Raw genomic sequence first — 17,964 nt, 5'->3', positions numbered from 1 at the left:
CGTTAGCTAGGTAGCTAAACGGTTAGCGCCATTGCTAGCATAACAGGCTAGATAGCTACCTTAATTCCTACCTTGCTTGCCATTGCATTGGTTATTAGCTAGCTAGCTAGCCAAGCAAACCAGGCGACAGGTTTGATATAATGTAGCTTTTAGTACGACCTCACATTAGCTAGCTAACGTTAACGTTAGCCAGCTTGTTTCAACTCTGATTTGCTAGCTAACGTTAGGTAGTTAGCAGTCGAGGTCTGACTGTTCTCATAAAACTTTATTGTGTCGTGCAAAAATGAATGAAGGATCCAGATATGGTGGTAACACAGCTAGCAATGAGGAATCGGCTGAAGAAGCGGCCCTCTTCCGGGGCGCCGGTGTCGGACTCGGGCCTGGAATCAATACGAATGACTGCCCAGAATCGTCCCAAGTACATCGGTCCATTTCCGTCTACTGTAATTCAGACGACTTTGCCGGCATCGTACCAGAATCCCCCCAGAAGCAGCCTGATGCAAATTTAAATAAATGTATACAAAATTACCCGATTTAGTAATTTTAAATATTACTATTATACATTTTATACATACAAATGATTAAAAAAACATTTTGTTTCGGAGGAAACACCATACACCCGGTGATCGTGTCAGCGTGCATGTGTCTGGCCCGCAACAGGAGTCACTTCAGCGCGATGGGACAAGCATTGTTAATGCTTATCAATTGCCTTGCACAAAGTGCTCTTAAAGAATTTAATTTAAATGTTAATTGCATTTTTGATCACAGAAACGATGAGAAAATATGTAAAAATAAATGATGAAATGTTAATTATATAAAGCAGCTTGTGTCATCATCTGCCAGAGAGAAGCCTCGGCCCAAACCCCAAGCAATATCTTTGGCCCAGATAACTCACACCGGAATCGGCCTGAGCCCCAAGTAATATATACATTTGGGCCAGATAACTCTCACTGGAATCGGCCCCAGCTCAAACCCCGCATCCTAGCCAAAAGTAATACTGCCTAAGGCGGCCCAGACTCGGGCCTAGTGACGTCGGCTGAGTCTGACTCTCAGCCGAGTGCCCAGACACTCAGACGGAATCGTGCCCAGATCCACTGTGCTAGCTGGGAATTTGTGTGATGTCTGACTACTGCTTGTTAATTTGCTAGCTAACAGCAACAAGCCCATATGAGCTAGCTAAACATTGTGTCAGCATCCAGCAGTGATCAGCTGGTGGTTGCATACAGTAGTAACGGTGTAACGGATGTGAAATAGCTAGCTAGTTAGCGGTGGTGCGCGCTAAATAGCGTTTCAATCGGTGAGTCACTTGCTCTGAGACCTTGAAGTAGTGGTTCCCCTTGCTCTGCAAGGGCCGTGACTTTTGTGGAGCAATGGGTAACGATGCTTCGTGGGTAACGATGCTTCGTGGGTGACTGTTGTTGATGTGTGCAGAGGGTCCCTGGTTCGCGCCCGGGTATGGGCGAGGGGACGGTCTAAAGTTATACTGTTACAACGGCAACACCAGCCTGAATTCTAATCAAGCTGACACCAGTTGTGAAGCTGGGCTGTGCTGGAATGGGTTTCCCTCGATCCAGCTCGATTTTAGAATTCCATTTGAGCCAGCTCGAATTTGACCCTAATTTGGTCCTGATTTTAAGTGCCAGAGGAAACGGGGATTAAAAGAACAGGCTGAGAGACATATCTTCTCAGGCTTGTCGCTTTTCTCATTTGTACCCTTTATCCTGTTCTCCCTCACACGTTTTCACCTTATCTTCTCCTTTAATTCTCTCCCTCACACGTTTTCACCTTATCTTCTCCTTTAATTCTCTCCCTCACACGTTTTCACGTGTTTTACTTGTCATGTTCTTCTTTTTTCCTTCGTTCTTCTCTCCTCTCATTCAATCTCCTTCTCCTTGCTATTTTTCCTCCTTTTCTCCTTTTCTTTTTCTCTCATTCTCTCCTTACCTCTTCTCCTTTTTTTCTCACTTTGCCTCCTCTTCCTCCTTCTCTTCCCCCCTTCCGCCTTCCCTCATCTTTCTCCTTCTCTCCCCCTCTCCTTCTGCAGTGGTAGAGTAAGTAAGCTGCTGGCTCTGCCAGTAATGCACCAGTCAACAGAGCTAAGCCAGTGTAATTGCCTGGTCTAATCCCTCTGCCTGCACTGTTGCCTGGCTGCAGAGAGAGAGAAAGATATGGTACTCCACATTAATGTGTAGAATAGCAGGAAATCAGCTCTAAAACAGCAACATTTTCTCTCATGGCAAAATGTGTAAAATAGCATTAGATTAGCTAGAGAACTGAATTTTTTTCTCTGACCTTGCGGGGGGGGGGCCCCGCGAAACAGCAGTACGCCACTGACACACACACACACACACACACATACACACACACACACACACACACACACAAATACGCATTTTCTTTTTGAAACAACATTAACCTTTCTGATCTCCCCATCCCGGATCCGGGATCGTGAATACAGACTCCTGTATTCCTGGTTTCGCTCATTACCATAACGCAACGTTAACTATTCATGAAAATCGCAAATGAAATGAAATAAATATGCTAGCTCTCAAGCTTAGCCTTTTGTTAACAACACTGTCATCTCAGATTTTCAAAATATGCTTCTCAAGCATTGCAAAACAAGCATTTGTGTAACAGCATTGATGGCTAACGTAGCATTTAGCGTAGCATTTAGCGTTAGCATTCAGCAGGCAACATTTACACAAAAAAACAGAAAAGCATTCAAATAAAATCATTTACCTTTGAAGAACTTCAGATGTTTTCAATTAGGAGACTCTCAGATAGCAAATGTTCAGTTTTTCCTGAAAGATTATTTGTTTAGGACAAATCGCTCCGTTTTCTGCGTCACGTTTAGCTACGAAAAAACCCCTGTATCCAGGATTGTGTAAATCTATCAGCAAGCTCATTAGCATAATACAACGTTAACTATTCATGAAAATGGCTAATGAAATGAAATTAATCTATTTGCTCTCAAGCTTAGCCTTTTGTTAACAACACTGTCATCTCAGATTTTCAAAATATGCTTTTGAACCATAGCTAAACAAGCATTTGTGTAAGAGTATTGATAGCCTAGCATTGCATTAAGCCTAGCATTCAGCATGCAACATTTTCCACAAAAAAACATAAAAGCATTCAAATAAAATAATTTACCTTTGAAGAACTTCAGATGTTTTCAATGAGGAGACTCTGTTAGATAGCAAATGTTCAGTTTTTACAAAAAAATATTATTTGTGTCGACTAATCACTCCGTTTTGTTCATCACGTTTGGGTAAGGAAAAAAAAAAAAAAAAAACTTTTTTCCAAATTAACTCCATAATATCGACAGAAACATGGCAAACGATGTTTAGAATCAATCCTCAAGGTGTTTTTCACATATCTATCGACGATAAAATCCATCGTGGCAGTTTACTTCCAATTCTGAAGAAATGGAACGCGCATGGACTTACTGATTACGCACACAGGACACCGGGCGGGACACCAGGTAAATGTAGTCTCTTATGGTCAATCTTCCAATGATATGCCTACAAACACGTCACAATGCTGCAGACACCTCGGGGAATATACAGAAAGCGCAGGCTCATTCCTGGCGCATTCACAGCCATATAAGGAGACATTGGAACACAGCGCCTTCAGAATCCGGGGCATTTCCTGTATGAAACCTCATCTTGGTTTCGCCTGTTGCATTAGTTCTGGGGCATGCACAGATAATATCTTTGCAGTTTTGGAGACGTCAGAGTTGTGTCTTTCCAAGGCTGTCAATTCCATGCATAGTCGAGCATCTTTTCGTGAGAAAATATTGCGCTTAAAACGGGCACGTCTTTTTATCCAATAATGACACAGCGCCCCTATAGGTTCAAGAGGTTAACAGAGTAAATATAAAGATACAGTATATGCCTACCTTGTTCTTGTCTGTTGGCTTAAAAAAAAAGACACAAAACCATTCAAACAAAGTCCGCAAAATGTCACAAACCCTGCTGCTGCTGTCATTCGATGGCAGTGGCATTGACATATTTTTTTAATTTTTTTTAAGCTACTTAAAACAGGACTTTTACAACACTGAATCATGATTTCATTCTTATTAAAGAGATGGAGTCCAGACAGGCTACTTTAGTAAACTTTCTGAATGGACTTATACAGTACCTGTCACGCCCTGACCTTAGAGAGCCGTTTTATTTCTCTATTTGGTTAGGTCAGAGTGTGATGTGGGGTGGGCATTCTAGGTTTTGTTTTCTATATTTCTTTATTTCTATGTTTTGGCCGGGTATGGTTCTCAATCCGGGACAGCTGTCTATCGTTGTCTCTGATTGGGAATCATGCTTATTTTTTAGATGTTAGATTCTTCAAAGTAGCCACCCTTTACCTTGATGGCAGCTTTACACACTCGTGTCATTCTCTCAACCAGCTGCATTTCAATTAAAAGGTGTGCCTTGTTAAAAGTTCAATTGTGGAATTGATTTTCTTCTTAATGCATTTGAGAAAATCAGTTGTGTTGTGTCAAGGTAGGGGTGGTATAATGAAGATAGCCCTATTTTGTAAAAGACCAAGTCCATATCATGGCAAGAACAGCTCAAATAAGCAAAGAGAAACGACAATCCATCATTACTTTAAGACATTAAGGTCAGTCCATGCGAAGAATGTCAAGAACTTTGAAAGTTTCTTCAAATGCAGTCGCAAAAACCATCAAGCATTAAGATGAAACTGGCTCTCATGAGGACCACCACATGAAAGGAAGACCCAGACTTACCTCTGCTGCAGAGGATAAGTTCATCAGAGTTTGGGGCGGCAGGTAGCCTAGTGGTTAGAGCATTGGACTAGTAACTGGAAGGTTGAAAGATCAAATCACCGAGCTGACAAGGTAAAAATCTGTTCTTCTGCCCCTGAACAAGGAAGTTAACCCACTGTTCCTAGCCTGTCATTGATAATAAGAATTTGTTCTTAACTGACTTGTCTAGTAAAATAAAACAAAAGAGTTACCAGCCTCAGAAATTGCAGCCCAAATAAATCTTTTGCAGAGTTCAAGTAACAGGCACATCTCAACATCAACTGTTCATAGGAGACTGCGTGAATCAGGCCTTCTTGGCCGAATTGCTGCAAAGAAACCACTACTCAAGGACACCAATAAAAAGAAGAGACTTGCTTAGGCCAAGAAACGTGAACAATGGTCATTAGACGGGTGGAAATATGTCCTTTGGTTCCAACCTCTGTGTCTTTGTGAGACATAGAGTGGGTGAACAGAGGATCTCCACATGTGTGGTTCCCATTGTGAAGCATGGAGGAGGAGGTGTGATTTATTTAGAATTCAAGGCACCTCCAGGCTGTGTAAGGGCTATTTGACCAAGAAGGAGAGGGCTGCATCAGATGACCTGGCCTCCACAATCACCTGACCTCAACCCAATTGAGATGGTTTGGAAGGAGTTAGACCACAGTGAAGGAAAAGCAGCCAAAAGTGCTCAGCATATGTGTGAACTCCATCAAGATTGTTGGAAAAGCATTCCTCATGAAGCTGGTTGAGAGAATGCCAAGACTGTGCAAAGCTGTCATCAAGACAAAGGGTGGCTACTAATCTCAAATCTCAAATATAGTTTTATTTGTTTAACACTTTTATTTCATAGTTAATGTCCATACCATTATTCTACAATTTAGAAAATAGTAAAAAATTAAGAAAAATCCTTGAATGAGTAGGTGTGTCCTACTCAAACTTCTGACTTGTACTGTAGCGTTTCAGACATGACTGAGTCTGACTTGCCAAGGAGAGGGAAACTGGGCATATTCCATATCCACCCAGAGGGCAGAAAAGGCTTGGATAAACTTTGATTAGTGGAATGTTTTTATCAGTCTGGCTCTGTTTGATTACTACATGATTCCATGTGTGTTATTTCATAGTTTTGGTGTCTTCACATTTTTTCTACAATGTAGAAAATAAAGAAAAAAACCTTGAATGGATAGGTGTGTCCTAACATTTGACTGGTACTGTACAGTAGATCTATAGAGAGCATCAGTCAAACTCACACGCGCAAAACCCCATAAAAGCACCCATCAATCAGAGCCACCAGCGTATCAGACACAACAGCTAAGACAGACAGCGACAAAGACAGCGTCTGGACAGGGGAAACAAAATTACATTAATGCTGACACAGGGATCAAACTGAGGAACAGACAGATATAAAGGAAGCAATCAACAAAGCCTATCTTAGTTTTTCCTGAAAGTAAAGATAATGACTTGATAGTGAAAGGATGAAGGGGAGAACTATGCTATATTATGAAGATAAAATTGACAATCATTAAAATAGAAACAAATGTTTATTTATTTTTTATTTTTATTTGACCTTTATTTAACCAGGTAGGCTAGTTGAGAACAAGTTCTCATTTACAATTGCGACCTGGCCAAGATAAAGCAAAGCAGTTCGACAGATACAACGACACAGAGTTACACATGGAGTAAAACAAACATACAGTCAATAATACAGTATAAACAAGTCTATATACAATGTGAGCAAATGAGGTGAGAAGGGAGGTAAAGGGAAAAAAGGCCATGGTGGCAAGGTAAATACAATATAGCAAGTAAAACACTGGAATGGTAGTTTTGCAATGGAAGAATGTGCAAAGTAGAAATAAAAATAATGGGGTGCAAAGGAGCAAAATAAATAAATAAATTAAATACAGTTGGGAAAGAGGTAGTTGTTTGGGCTAAATTATAGGTGGGCTATGTACAGGTGCAGTAATCTGTGAGCTGCTCTGACAGTTGGTGCTTAAAGCTAGTGAGGGAGATAAGTGTTTCCAGTTTCAGAGATTTTTGTAGTTTGTTCCAGTCATTGGCAGCAGAGAACTGGAAAGAGAGGCGGCCAAAGAAAGAATTGGTTTTGGGGGTGACTAGAGAGATATACCTGCTGGAGCGTGTGCTACAGGTGGGAGATGCTATGGTGACCAGCGAGCTGAGATAAGGCGGGGGACTTTACCTAGCAGGGTCTTGTAGATGACATGGAGCCAGTGGGTTTGGCGACGAGTATGAAGCGAGGGCCAGCCAACGAGAGCGTACAGGTCGCAATGGTGGGTAGTATATGGGGCTTTGGTGACAAAACGGATTGCACTGTGATAGACTGCATCCAATTTGTTGAGTAGGGTATTGGAGGCTATTTTGTAAATGACATCGCCAAAGTCGAGGATTGGTAGGATGGTCAGTTTTACAAGGGTATGTTTGGCAGCATGAGTGAAGGATGCTTTGTTGCGAAATAGGAAGCCAATTCTAGATGTAACTTTGGATTGGAGATGTTTGATATGGGTCTGGAAGGAGAGTTTACAGTCTAACCAGACACCTAAGTATTTGTAGTTGTCCACGTATTCTAAGTCAGAGCCGTCCAGAGTAGTGATGTTGGACAGGCGGGTAGGTGCAGGTAGCGATCGGTTGAAGAGCATGCATTTAGTTTTACTTGTATTTAAGAGCAATTGGAGGCCACGGAAGGAGAGTTGTATGGCATTGAAGCTTGCCTGGAGGGTTGTTAACACAGTGTCCAAAGAAGGGCCGGAAGTATACAGAATGGTGTCGTCTGCGTAGAGGTGGATCAGAGACTCACCAGCAGCAAGAGCGACCTCATTGATGTATACAGAGAAGAGAGTCGGTCCAAGAATTGAACCCTGTGGCACCCCCATAGAGACTGCCAGAGGTCCGGACAACAGACACTCCGATTTGACACACTGAACTCTATCAGAGAAGTAGTTGGTGAACCAGGTGAGGCAATCATTTGAGAAACCAAGGCTGTCGAGTCTGCCGATGAGGATGTGGTGATTGACAGAGTCGAAAGCCTTGGCCAGATCAATGAATACGGCTGCACAGTAATGTTTCTTATGTCTATTACTGCACAGTAATGTCCATAGCCTATTTATCAGCGAGGCTGATTATCGTGGGGGAGAGTGTTGGAAAGATTTTTGAAATATTGAGAGGAGCTATTCTAATTTGAAAGGATGTTAAAAAAAAAAAAAAAATTAAAGACTTTGTTGACTGAGAAGCCCAGCTGTTCACTTTCCTAAATTTGACATTTGCGAGAAGCAGGCCAGGTACTTCTATGTGTGCTCAGGCGTGCTCCGTCAACATTGACAGGACAGAGAAACCAGACACATACTCATTGCTCACATGGAGTGTAAATTATGGTATAAAATACACAAAAACTCTCATTATTGTAAGAAGGTTTTAATACATATATTAACATAAATTATTATAACCAGGGATTAACGGTACAGTTTTGGGGGGTCTCGTCTAGGGCAGCATATTGGCCAGGACCAGGCCTGATCCGCATTGTTTAGTCTATAAATGAAGAAAAGATTCAGTATCAAATTATACCATGCCAAGTTGGAGAGGATTGGCACATTGTTCATTTGACACAACATTAGAGCATTATAGGACTCAGAGCCAGAACAACCTTGTCAACTACTGTTGAATAATTAATTAATAGTCAGACACATCTAGCCTTTTTTAGGAGAAGACCGATTTATTTATTTACTAGCAAGCAATGAAAATGTGCATTGTATAAAATACACATCAAACTATTTTTTTACTGAAGAGCCAAAGCCTATAGCGCTCTAGACCCCCGCTTCTAGCAATGAGCTGCTCCAGCATCAAAGGCCATTTGGAAAGAGGAGGAGATGTAGAAGGTTTAATAGACAGACTAAGTTAGCAAAACAATTGCTTTTAATCATTAGTGAACATTCTGGCTATTGGGTAAAGTTTATCTACATGAAAATAAATTAAATCCATAAGGAATGTAGGCCTATTTAAACAGTTTTGGCAGTTTTTTTTACGATGGTCTTTATCCATTGCTGTCAGTTACAATTACCGTCTCAGCCCTACCGTAAATGTACAAATATCTACTTGGAGAATTAAGATTTCTGAGTGGTTAGTAGTTCCCCCTTTGAAACAAGGCATCTTTTCTTTCTTTATTCCCAAAATTCCCCAGTCAGTTTGCGCTCCAGATCTCCACACAAGGAGTTGTAGTGAGTCCCCGAGGAGCTGTTCCATATCGTAAAAACAAACACAGTGAAGGAAGCCCAGCGAAGCTCTGGGATTGGCTTAAAGGGCCCGGCTGAGTAAACAATGTGGCGGGCTGTTTATTTTGGGGGGGGTGAATTGCTCTTGATATCAGCAGGCATCCCAGGGAGTAAAAACAGGGGCTGTGGCCTTTTGGGGCCCCACCAAGATGTGTTTCCCTTTCTGCCATGCTGGTGGGATGTAGACATTACTGTCTAGATCCACCTGCTACACAGAATTCTCTAAAGCTCATCAGTTAGATGGCAATGGTGGGGATGAATTTAACAGTGACACTACTGGGCATGAACACAGTGCATAAATACACGCACACACCCAACTCATACACGCACCCGCACATACTCATGCGCGCACAAAAACACACACACTTTACACACACTACCCCAACCCACCCCAGCCCACACAAACTGTCACCCCACTGTCACAAACACTCCAACCAATCGAACACATTACTCTCAGTAACCAAAATGCTTGATGATCACGCAGTCGTCTTAATTGTGGCGGCTGACATGCAAGTAACAATCAAGGCTGACTAGTGTGGCTAAATGAATGCCAGGCCAGGAGCTTGGTAAGTAATGCACTCGACAAATTAAATCTCACGGCAAATTAAAACAGCCAAAGGCAGCCGTAATAGCCTGCAAATCACCGGTTAAGTGGCAGTCACATCGGATTTCTCCATCCTTCACTGCATAGGGGAATCTATTTATCTAGCAACCGAGATGAGATGCTCACACCTCACCTCTCACAGGCATTTTGTTTTGTTTTATGCCTACTTGAAAACAGACAGCACACAAGTATGCAAATATGTAAAACATTAAGGACACCTTCCTAATATTTAGTTCCCCCCTCCATTTTACCCTCACAATAGTCTCAATCCACCGGGGCATGGACTCTACTAGGGATGCTGGCCCATGTTGACTTCAATGCTTCCCACAGTGTGAAGTTGGCTGGATGTCCTTTGGGTGGTGAACCATTCTTGATACACACAGGAAACTGTTGAGTGTGAAAAAGCCAGCAGCATTGCAGTTCTTAAAAGAAACTGGTGTGTATCAACTTAAAACAAACCTACTACCATACGCCGTTCATAAGACACTTCAATCTTTTGTCTTGCACATTCACCCTCTGAATGGCACACATACACAATCCATGTCTCAAATGTCTCAAGGCTTAAAAATACTTCGTTAACCTGTCTCCTCCCCTTCATCTACACGGATTGAAGTGGATTTAACAAGTGACATCTATAAGAGATCATAGCATTCACCTGGATTGTGTGTGTGTGATTTCATGTCATATGTTCTATTAGCAGCACACACATGCATTATGTACACTGATGGTCAAATGACACATCCACATGATCATACAGATCAGTCTTCACGGCAGTATGTGTTGTGATGATTATAGAGTATATGTGTGTACGGTACAGTACAGTGTATGAGCTCTCTGTGTGTGTGATCGGATTCCAGATCGGATTCTCTCCTCCTATGGCCTATTTCTGCAAACACAAACACTCCTCTATATTTACTCTCTCTCATCTCTCATCTCACTATGTTATGTCTTTCTCTCTCTGTTTGTCTCGCTATCTCACTCTCTGGTTCTCTGTATGTCTCTCTGTATGTCTCTCTCTTTATTTCTCTTTCTTTTCCTCACTCTCATACAGACACCCAAGTGCTCTAATGAATATGGTGCTTGTAAACCAGTGTTGTTGGTCTGGTTCTCACATGGGAGTCCTGATTATATGGCTTTGGGTAAAGGTGCCGGATATCTGGAGAGGTGATGTATTCCATCCTTTTTTCTTTCTCTCCTCTCTCTGTCCTCTCTGTGGAGGTCATGACCTCCCTGTCACTGACCCCACAGTCATCTCCATGGCGCTGAGCCGAGGTCGCCGTGGCAACACTGCCAATCCGTCACCTCTGTGTGTTCTGCTGCTTTGTCCCAGCACCCCAGCGCTATCCCACGTGGCTTAGCAGAAACAATGATTAATTGTGGCTGTGTTGACAGAAGCAACTGCCTGCCCTCACCCGTCCACCATGGGAAACACGAGGGCTGTGTCCTAATACGCTTATACAGCTTCCTTCACTTGTTTCCTTTATTTTCAACTGTCTGACCTCATCCCCCCTAAGATGGGAACTTCAAGGGATGTGTCCTAATACACCTATATGGCTTCCTTCACTTGTATCTGTTATTTTTTTTACCAGGATATGCTCAGACAGTACATGTTCACACACCTTTTAAAATGCTGTAACACTAATACCGTATGCAAAACAATAAACTTTGATTTGATTGAAAAGAACTAGATAGACTTCACATTGATTTATACAATACCTCAAGTATAGCTAGTAGCTATAGTACTGCAGTCTCCCTCTCCTTACAGCCCCATTCGCTGGAGTTATGGTCTATAATTAGCATATAGAATAGCTGCTCGCTCAGCGTTGGCATGTCCAGGAACATTCTTTAAGTGGGGAAAACGCTTCCATCAACAGAGCCGGACTGATAAAAACATTCCACTAATCAAAGTTTATCCAAGTCTTTTCTGCCCTCTGGGTGGATATGGAATATGCCCAGTTTCCCTCTCCTTAGCAAGTCAGACTCAGTCATGTCTGAAACACTTGTGCCTTATTCACACCATAGAGCTGACCTGTACTGCGCTGGCTCTGATGTTTTCCTTGCACATTGCCCTCTCCAGCATGGTTCCAGCAGTTATGGTGGATGTGTAACCAGGCCAGCCAAATAGAGCTTGGCTTGGGCTGGTTCTGTTTGGCTCAGAAGTGTGAAAAAGGGTATAGCCTTGTATATCCTACGAGAGTTCCATGATTTGTGTCATCTTGCTTAAGTTTGTTAGTTGTATAAATCAGATACAGATAGAGTACCAGTCAACAGTTTGGACACACCTACTCATTCAAGGGTTTTTCTTTATCTTGACTATTTCCTGCATTGTAGAATAATAGTAAAGACATCAACACTATGAAATAACACAAATGGAATCATGTAGTAACCAAAATAGTGTTAAACAATCAAAATATATTTTATATTTGAGATTCTTCAAAGTAGTCACCCTTTTCCTTGATGACAGCTTTGCACACTCTTGGCATTCTCTCAACCATCTTCACCTGGAATGCTTTTCCAACAGTCTTGAAGGAGTTCCCACATATGCTGAGCACTTGTTGGCTGCTTTTCCTTCACTCTGAGGTCCAACTCATCCCAAACCATCTCAATTGGTTTGAGGTCTGGTGATTGTGGAGTCCAGGTCATCTGATGCAGCACCCCATCACTCTCCTTCGTGGTTAAATAGCCCTTACACAGCCTGGAGGTGTGTTTTGGGTCATTGTCCTGATGAAAAACAAATGATAGTCCCACTAACTAGATATGATGGCGTATCACTGCAGAATGCTGTGTTACAGTGGCTTTCGAAAGTATTCACCACCTTTGGCATTTTTCCTATTTTGTTGCCTTACAACCTGGAATAAAAATTTGTATAATTTGATTTACACAACATGCCTACCACTTTGAAGATGCTAAATATTTTTGTGAAACAAACAAGAAATAAGACAAAAAAAATAGAAAACTTGAACATGCATAACTATTCACCCCCCCAAATCAATACTTTGTAGAGCCACCTTTTGCAGCAACTACAACTGCAAGTCTCTTGGGGTATGTGTCTATAAGCTTGGCACATCTTGCCACTGGAATATTTTCTCAAGGCAAAACTGCTCCTGCTCCTTCAAGTTGGATGGGTTCCGCTGGTGTACAGCAATCTTTGTCATACCACAGATTCTCAGTTTGGATTGAGGTCTGGGCTTTGACTAGGCCATTCCAAGACATTTAAATGTTTCCCCTTAAACCACTCGAGTGTTGCTTTAGCAGTATGCTCAGTGTCATTGTCCTGCTGGAAGGTGAACATCTGTCCCAGTCTCAAATCTCTGAAAGACTGAAACAGGTTTCCCTCAAGAATGTCCCTGTATTTAGCGCCATCCATCATTCCTTTAATTCTGACCAGTTTCCCGGTCCCTGCCAATGATGCTGCCACCACCATGCCTCACTGTGGGGATGATGTCCTCGGGATGATCGGGCAAAGCACCCCCACCTCCTCCTCCATGCGTCACGGTGGGAACCACACATGCGGAGATCCTCCGTTCACCTACTCTCACAAAGACACGTTGGTCAGAACAAAAAATCTCAAATTTGGACTCATCAGACCAAAGGACAGATTTCCACCAATCTAATGTCCATCGCTTATGTTTCTTGGCCCAAGCAAGTCTCGTCTTCTTTTTTAGTAGTTTAGGTTTCTAGTAGGTTTCTTTGCAGCAATTCGACCATGAAGGCCTGATTCACGTAGTCTCCTCTGAACAGTTGATGTTGAGATGTGTCTGTTACCTGAACTCTGTGAAGCATTTATTTGGGCTGTAATCTGAGGTGCATCTAACTTTAATGAACTTATCCTCTGCAGCAGAGATAACTCTGGGTTTCCCTTTCCTGTGGCTGTGCTCATGAGAGACAGTTTCATCATAGTGCTGGATGGTTTTTGCGACTGCACTTGAAGAAACGTTCAAAGTTGTTGAAATGTTTCATGTTGATGACCTTCATGTCTTAAAGTAATGATGGACTGTTGTTTCTCTATGCTTATTTGAGCTGTTCTTGCCATAATATGGACTTGGTCTTTTCCAAAATAAGGATATCTTCTATATACCACCTCTACCTTGTCACAACACAACTGATTGAATTGAATGCATTAAGAAGGAAACAATGGACTTGCTATTTTCCCAAATAGGGCTATCTTCTGTATATCGCCCCTAACTTGTCACAACACAACTGATTGGCTCAAATCATTTAGAAGGTAAGAAAGGTAAGAAGGGAAGAAATTCCACAAATGAATAAGGATCACCTGTCAATTGAAATGCATTCCAGGTGACTACCTCATGAAGCTGGTTGAGAGAATGCCAAGAATATGCAAAGCTGTCATCAAGGCAATGGGTCGCTACTTTGAAGAATATCAAGTATAAAATACATTTGATTTGTTTAACACTTTTATGGTTACTAAATTATTCCATATGTGTTATTTCATAGTTTAGATGTCTTCACTATTGTTCTACAATGTAGAAAATAGTACAAAAATAGAAAAACCCTTGAATGAGTAGGTGTGTCCAAACTTTTGACTGGTACTGTATATCGTACAGACTAGAGTAATGTCCTTTAGTAACCTTTACTCGAAAGCTACCCTCTTGGCCATGTCTCTCTTGAAAACGAGTTTCTTTGAGATCTCAATGGGATCTACTGGTTAAATAATGGTTGAATAGAATACTGACAACCTTCTCATTGTGTTTGTCAATCTCAAGGCCTGTTGGCAAGAGATTCACTGAGATGTCAATGAGATAACCTGGTTAAATAAAGGTTCCTCTCTGTGTCTGTTTGTAGGCGTTCCCTCGGGCCCGCGGAACGTGATCTCCGTCGTGAACGAGACTTCGGTGATCCTGGAGTGGCACACGCCCAGGGAGACGGGCGGTCGTGAGGATGTGGTCTACAACATCGTGTGTAAGAAGTGTCGTGCGGACCGCCGTACCTGCTCGCACTGTGATGACAATGTGGAGTTTGTGCCTCGGCAGCTTGGCCTGACAGAGACCAGGGTGTTCATCAGTAACCTGTGGGCTCACACGCTGTACAGCTTCGAGATACAGGCTGTAAATGGGGTCACCAACAAGAGCCCTTACCCTGCCCAGCATGTGTCTATAGACATCACCACCAACCAGGCTGGTAAGAGAATAGTGTGGGTGTGAGAGTTAGGGTTAGGGGAGTGTGTGTATGCATGTGGAGGGGATAGGGAAGATGACGATGATGCAGCAGGAGCATTTTCATCATCTGTATACATTGTTGTTGTTTTCTGCTGTACCTGTGTGTCCTATATGGTTTTCATATCTTATTCCACATTGCTCAGCACTAGTTAACACAGCATAACCTCTGTATTTTTGACTCCTGGCCCTTTACTTCTCCTATCACAATCTGTGCTGGAGAGATGTCATTGAGCTGTACTGTGAATAATGACTTTAAGGTTTGAAGTGATGGGGGCAGCTTACTCCAACTATACGAGAACTCACAAAGTGAAATATTGAAACGGTCTCTCTTCTTTGGTTTCATCACCCTCTTTTCTCGTATCAAAGCAGTGACCTGCTTGATAATTGAGTGTGTTGGGGGTTGGGGGATTTCCCCCTTTGGAACATGGTGAAGTTAAAACCCTAAACCGAAGACATGGCATATTAGGATCTGTGGCGAGACCATCATATCCATCCCCCTGCCCTATTTCTGCACCCTTTGTAGTTCCCCAGTTTTATTTACACATCAAACCCCGTGAAAAAAATAGAAAATGCTGGTTTGCCTTTTGCTCTGTTCCACAAGAGAACATTCCAGAAATGCTTTCTTCTTAATAAAGGCCCAATGCAGCCGTTTTTATTTCAATATCAAATCATTTCTGGGTAACAGTTAAGTACCTTACTGTGATTGCTCTAAATTAAAATGGCCAAAAAGAAACAAAAATAGCTTCTAAGCAAGAGCAATATCTGATGCAATAATTTAGCTGTGACTGTCTGAGTGGGGAGGGGAAAACTGAAAACGATCTGTTTATGGCAGAGGTTTGGAACTCTCTTTCTTATTGGTCTGTTAACTAAGTTACTGCCTGGTGATGTCACCAGGCCAAAACTCCATCCCACCAGAACAGGCTGAAAATTCATGTGGTCTTTTCAAACAACTAAAAGGGGATTATCATAATTCTCACAATTTCACAGTATTATTCCTTTATTTCTTTTTATATTTTTGATATTTTATTGTACTTTTATTAATAGTATTATTCCATCGGTATAGAGTGGACTGCATTGGGCATTTAAGCATTGGTAGCAAGCCTAAAGTAAATAAATCTGACTAAATCTGAATCTTTTTTATATAACGTCTTTTCTACTCAATCTTCTGAAGGTTGCGACAGCATTGAAGCAGCGGTATGGCTTGTCAGAGGTTTTTGCTGTTTGCAGTCTTCTGTTTTTAATGACGCTTTGTTTTCGGCGAGCAGCAATAATGGCAAAAACCTTGAAACATAACGTATCCTGGGTGAAATACCTATTGAGGTTTGTTTTTATAGGGCTGAACAGGGCCAGTATTCACAAATCATCTCAGGAGTGTGATCTAGGATCAGGTCCCTCCTCTTACTCATTATGATTTAAAAGCAAAACCGAAATCAGCACTTCTTTTCTTAGATCCTTTGTGAATACAGGCCCAGGCCAGATTCTCTGCTATTCTCTGCGTCTTGCCAACAGTGCTGTAGCTCTTACAGAACAGGCAGTGAGACAAGAAGGGGTCGTGTTTAGTACTACATAATGACCATGCAGACATCTCCTCTGTCAAAGACATTAGCCCACGATTAGGGTAGCCTGAACCAAGCCAGAGAGTTGGACGGCCGCCTCCTCATCACCCTCCCTCTCTCTGTCTCTCTCTTTCTTTCTCACATCCGAAGACTCTCTCTCTCTCTCTTTTTTTCTCACATCCGAAGACTCTCTCTCTCTCTCTCTTTTTTCTCATATCCGAAGACTCTCTGTCTCTCTTTTTTTCTCACATCCGAAGACTCTCTGTCTCTCTTTTTTTCTCACATCCGAAGACTCTCTGTCTCTCTTTTTTTCTCACATCCGAAGACTCTCTGTCTCTCTTTTTTTCTCACATCCGAAGACTCTCTCTCTCTCTCTTTTTTCTCACATCCGAAGACTCTCTGTCTCTCTCTTTTTTTCTCACATCCGAAGACTCTCTGTCTCTCTCCAACTCCCTTGCTTTCTTTTTTTCTTGCATCCCTCCCTCCCTCCCTCCCTCGATCTCTCTCTGGTGACGGAATATGAATTCAGCCACTGGAAATGACAGCTTTGGGATACTTTGCCTGCCCGGTCCTTTTCCTACAGTGTTCTTCATGCTCCCGTGGTGTTCCATCATGTACATAGTGGCACTTATCAAGGGACCTCAAGCACAAACTATTGACCAAGTGGAAAATGTAAATGAGATGCATTACGTTTAACTGTGTTTACTAGTATGAGAGGGATCTCAGTCTGTCCATTACATGGAGTGTAGTGGTGTATTGCGGATATGCTGTTTTTGAGTGGTCATTTTGTCGGTCTGTGCCATATTACAGTTTTGAGTGTGTACTGTAACTTTTCTGGGACTTTTCTGTGTTAAACATATTGGTACTTACTACTCTACAAACTGCATGGTTGATAGCAGAGCTTTGGCGCTATGGAAAAGTAAAAGTTTAAGTTGTGAACACTCCAGTTTGTGCATAAGCTAACGCATTTTGATGAGCTTAAGTGAATAGCTCCTAAAAAATCTTCTTTCGATACATACACCTAAATCATTGTACATTTTTTCAATATTTGATTACAACATTTCAGGGGCACAACTTTTGTTTTAGATGTGGGGGGGACATATACTGTTGTTTTTATCTTGTCGGATAAACACTACAGACAGCCTACCTGACTGCTCAGAGGCGTCCCCATGGTCCTAAAGCACACCGTTGCCCTGTTTTGTATCACATTCCAATTATGAAACTGGGTGAACATGTTCCCACCATTCCCAGTAAAAGTTGCGCCCCTGCAACATTTGATTACAACAACCTCCAAGAAAATAACGACTAAGTACACACTTTCTCTTAGAACGCGAAAGAGAGCGGAGAAGGGTGCGGTCTCTCTCTCTCTCTCTCTCTCTCTCTCTCTCTCTCTCTCTCTCTCTCTCTCTTTGAGTCATCATGGCTGACAGTGAAATGAGACAGGGAAATGAGAAAGGTAAATAAATTGCTCTGATTATCAGTGTGGCATAATGGCTTCTGATTGTCCCGTTTGACAGGAGAAATATGCCCTACTTGACAGATAGATGTAGGGAAGAAGAGGTGACTGGCTGTATCGGGTCTGCCCCTG

General features: G+C 42.1%; 1 protein-coding gene across 4 annotated transcripts in view; it reads left to right on the top strand.

The window, feature by feature from the left end:
- Positions 1-17,964, top strand: part of LOC110508791 (ephrin type-B receptor 1) — a 376,500-nt gene that overhangs the window by 266,061 nt on the left and 92,475 nt on the right. For all 4 annotated transcript variants that reach the window (XR_016492725.1, XR_016492724.1, XM_036966014.2 and 1 more), the window contains exon 5: positions 14,447-14,782. Coding sequence is in view for 2 of the 4 variants with exons in the window: in XM_036966014.2 (XP_036821909.2) it covers positions 14,447-14,782 (336 nt within the window). In the remaining 2 variants the exon portion in view is untranslated. The remainder of the gene's footprint in view (positions 1-14,446; positions 14,783-17,964) is intronic.

Source organism: Oncorhynchus mykiss, chromosome 28, assembly GCF_057628025.1.
Source record: "Oncorhynchus mykiss isolate SJ-2025 chromosome 28, ASM5762802v1, whole genome shotgun sequence".
Classification (NCBI taxonomy): Eukaryota; Metazoa; Chordata; class Actinopteri; order Salmoniformes; family Salmonidae; genus Oncorhynchus; species Oncorhynchus mykiss.
Note: the sequence above shows the minus strand (reverse complement) of the source record. Positions and strands in the feature narration are given on the sequence as shown.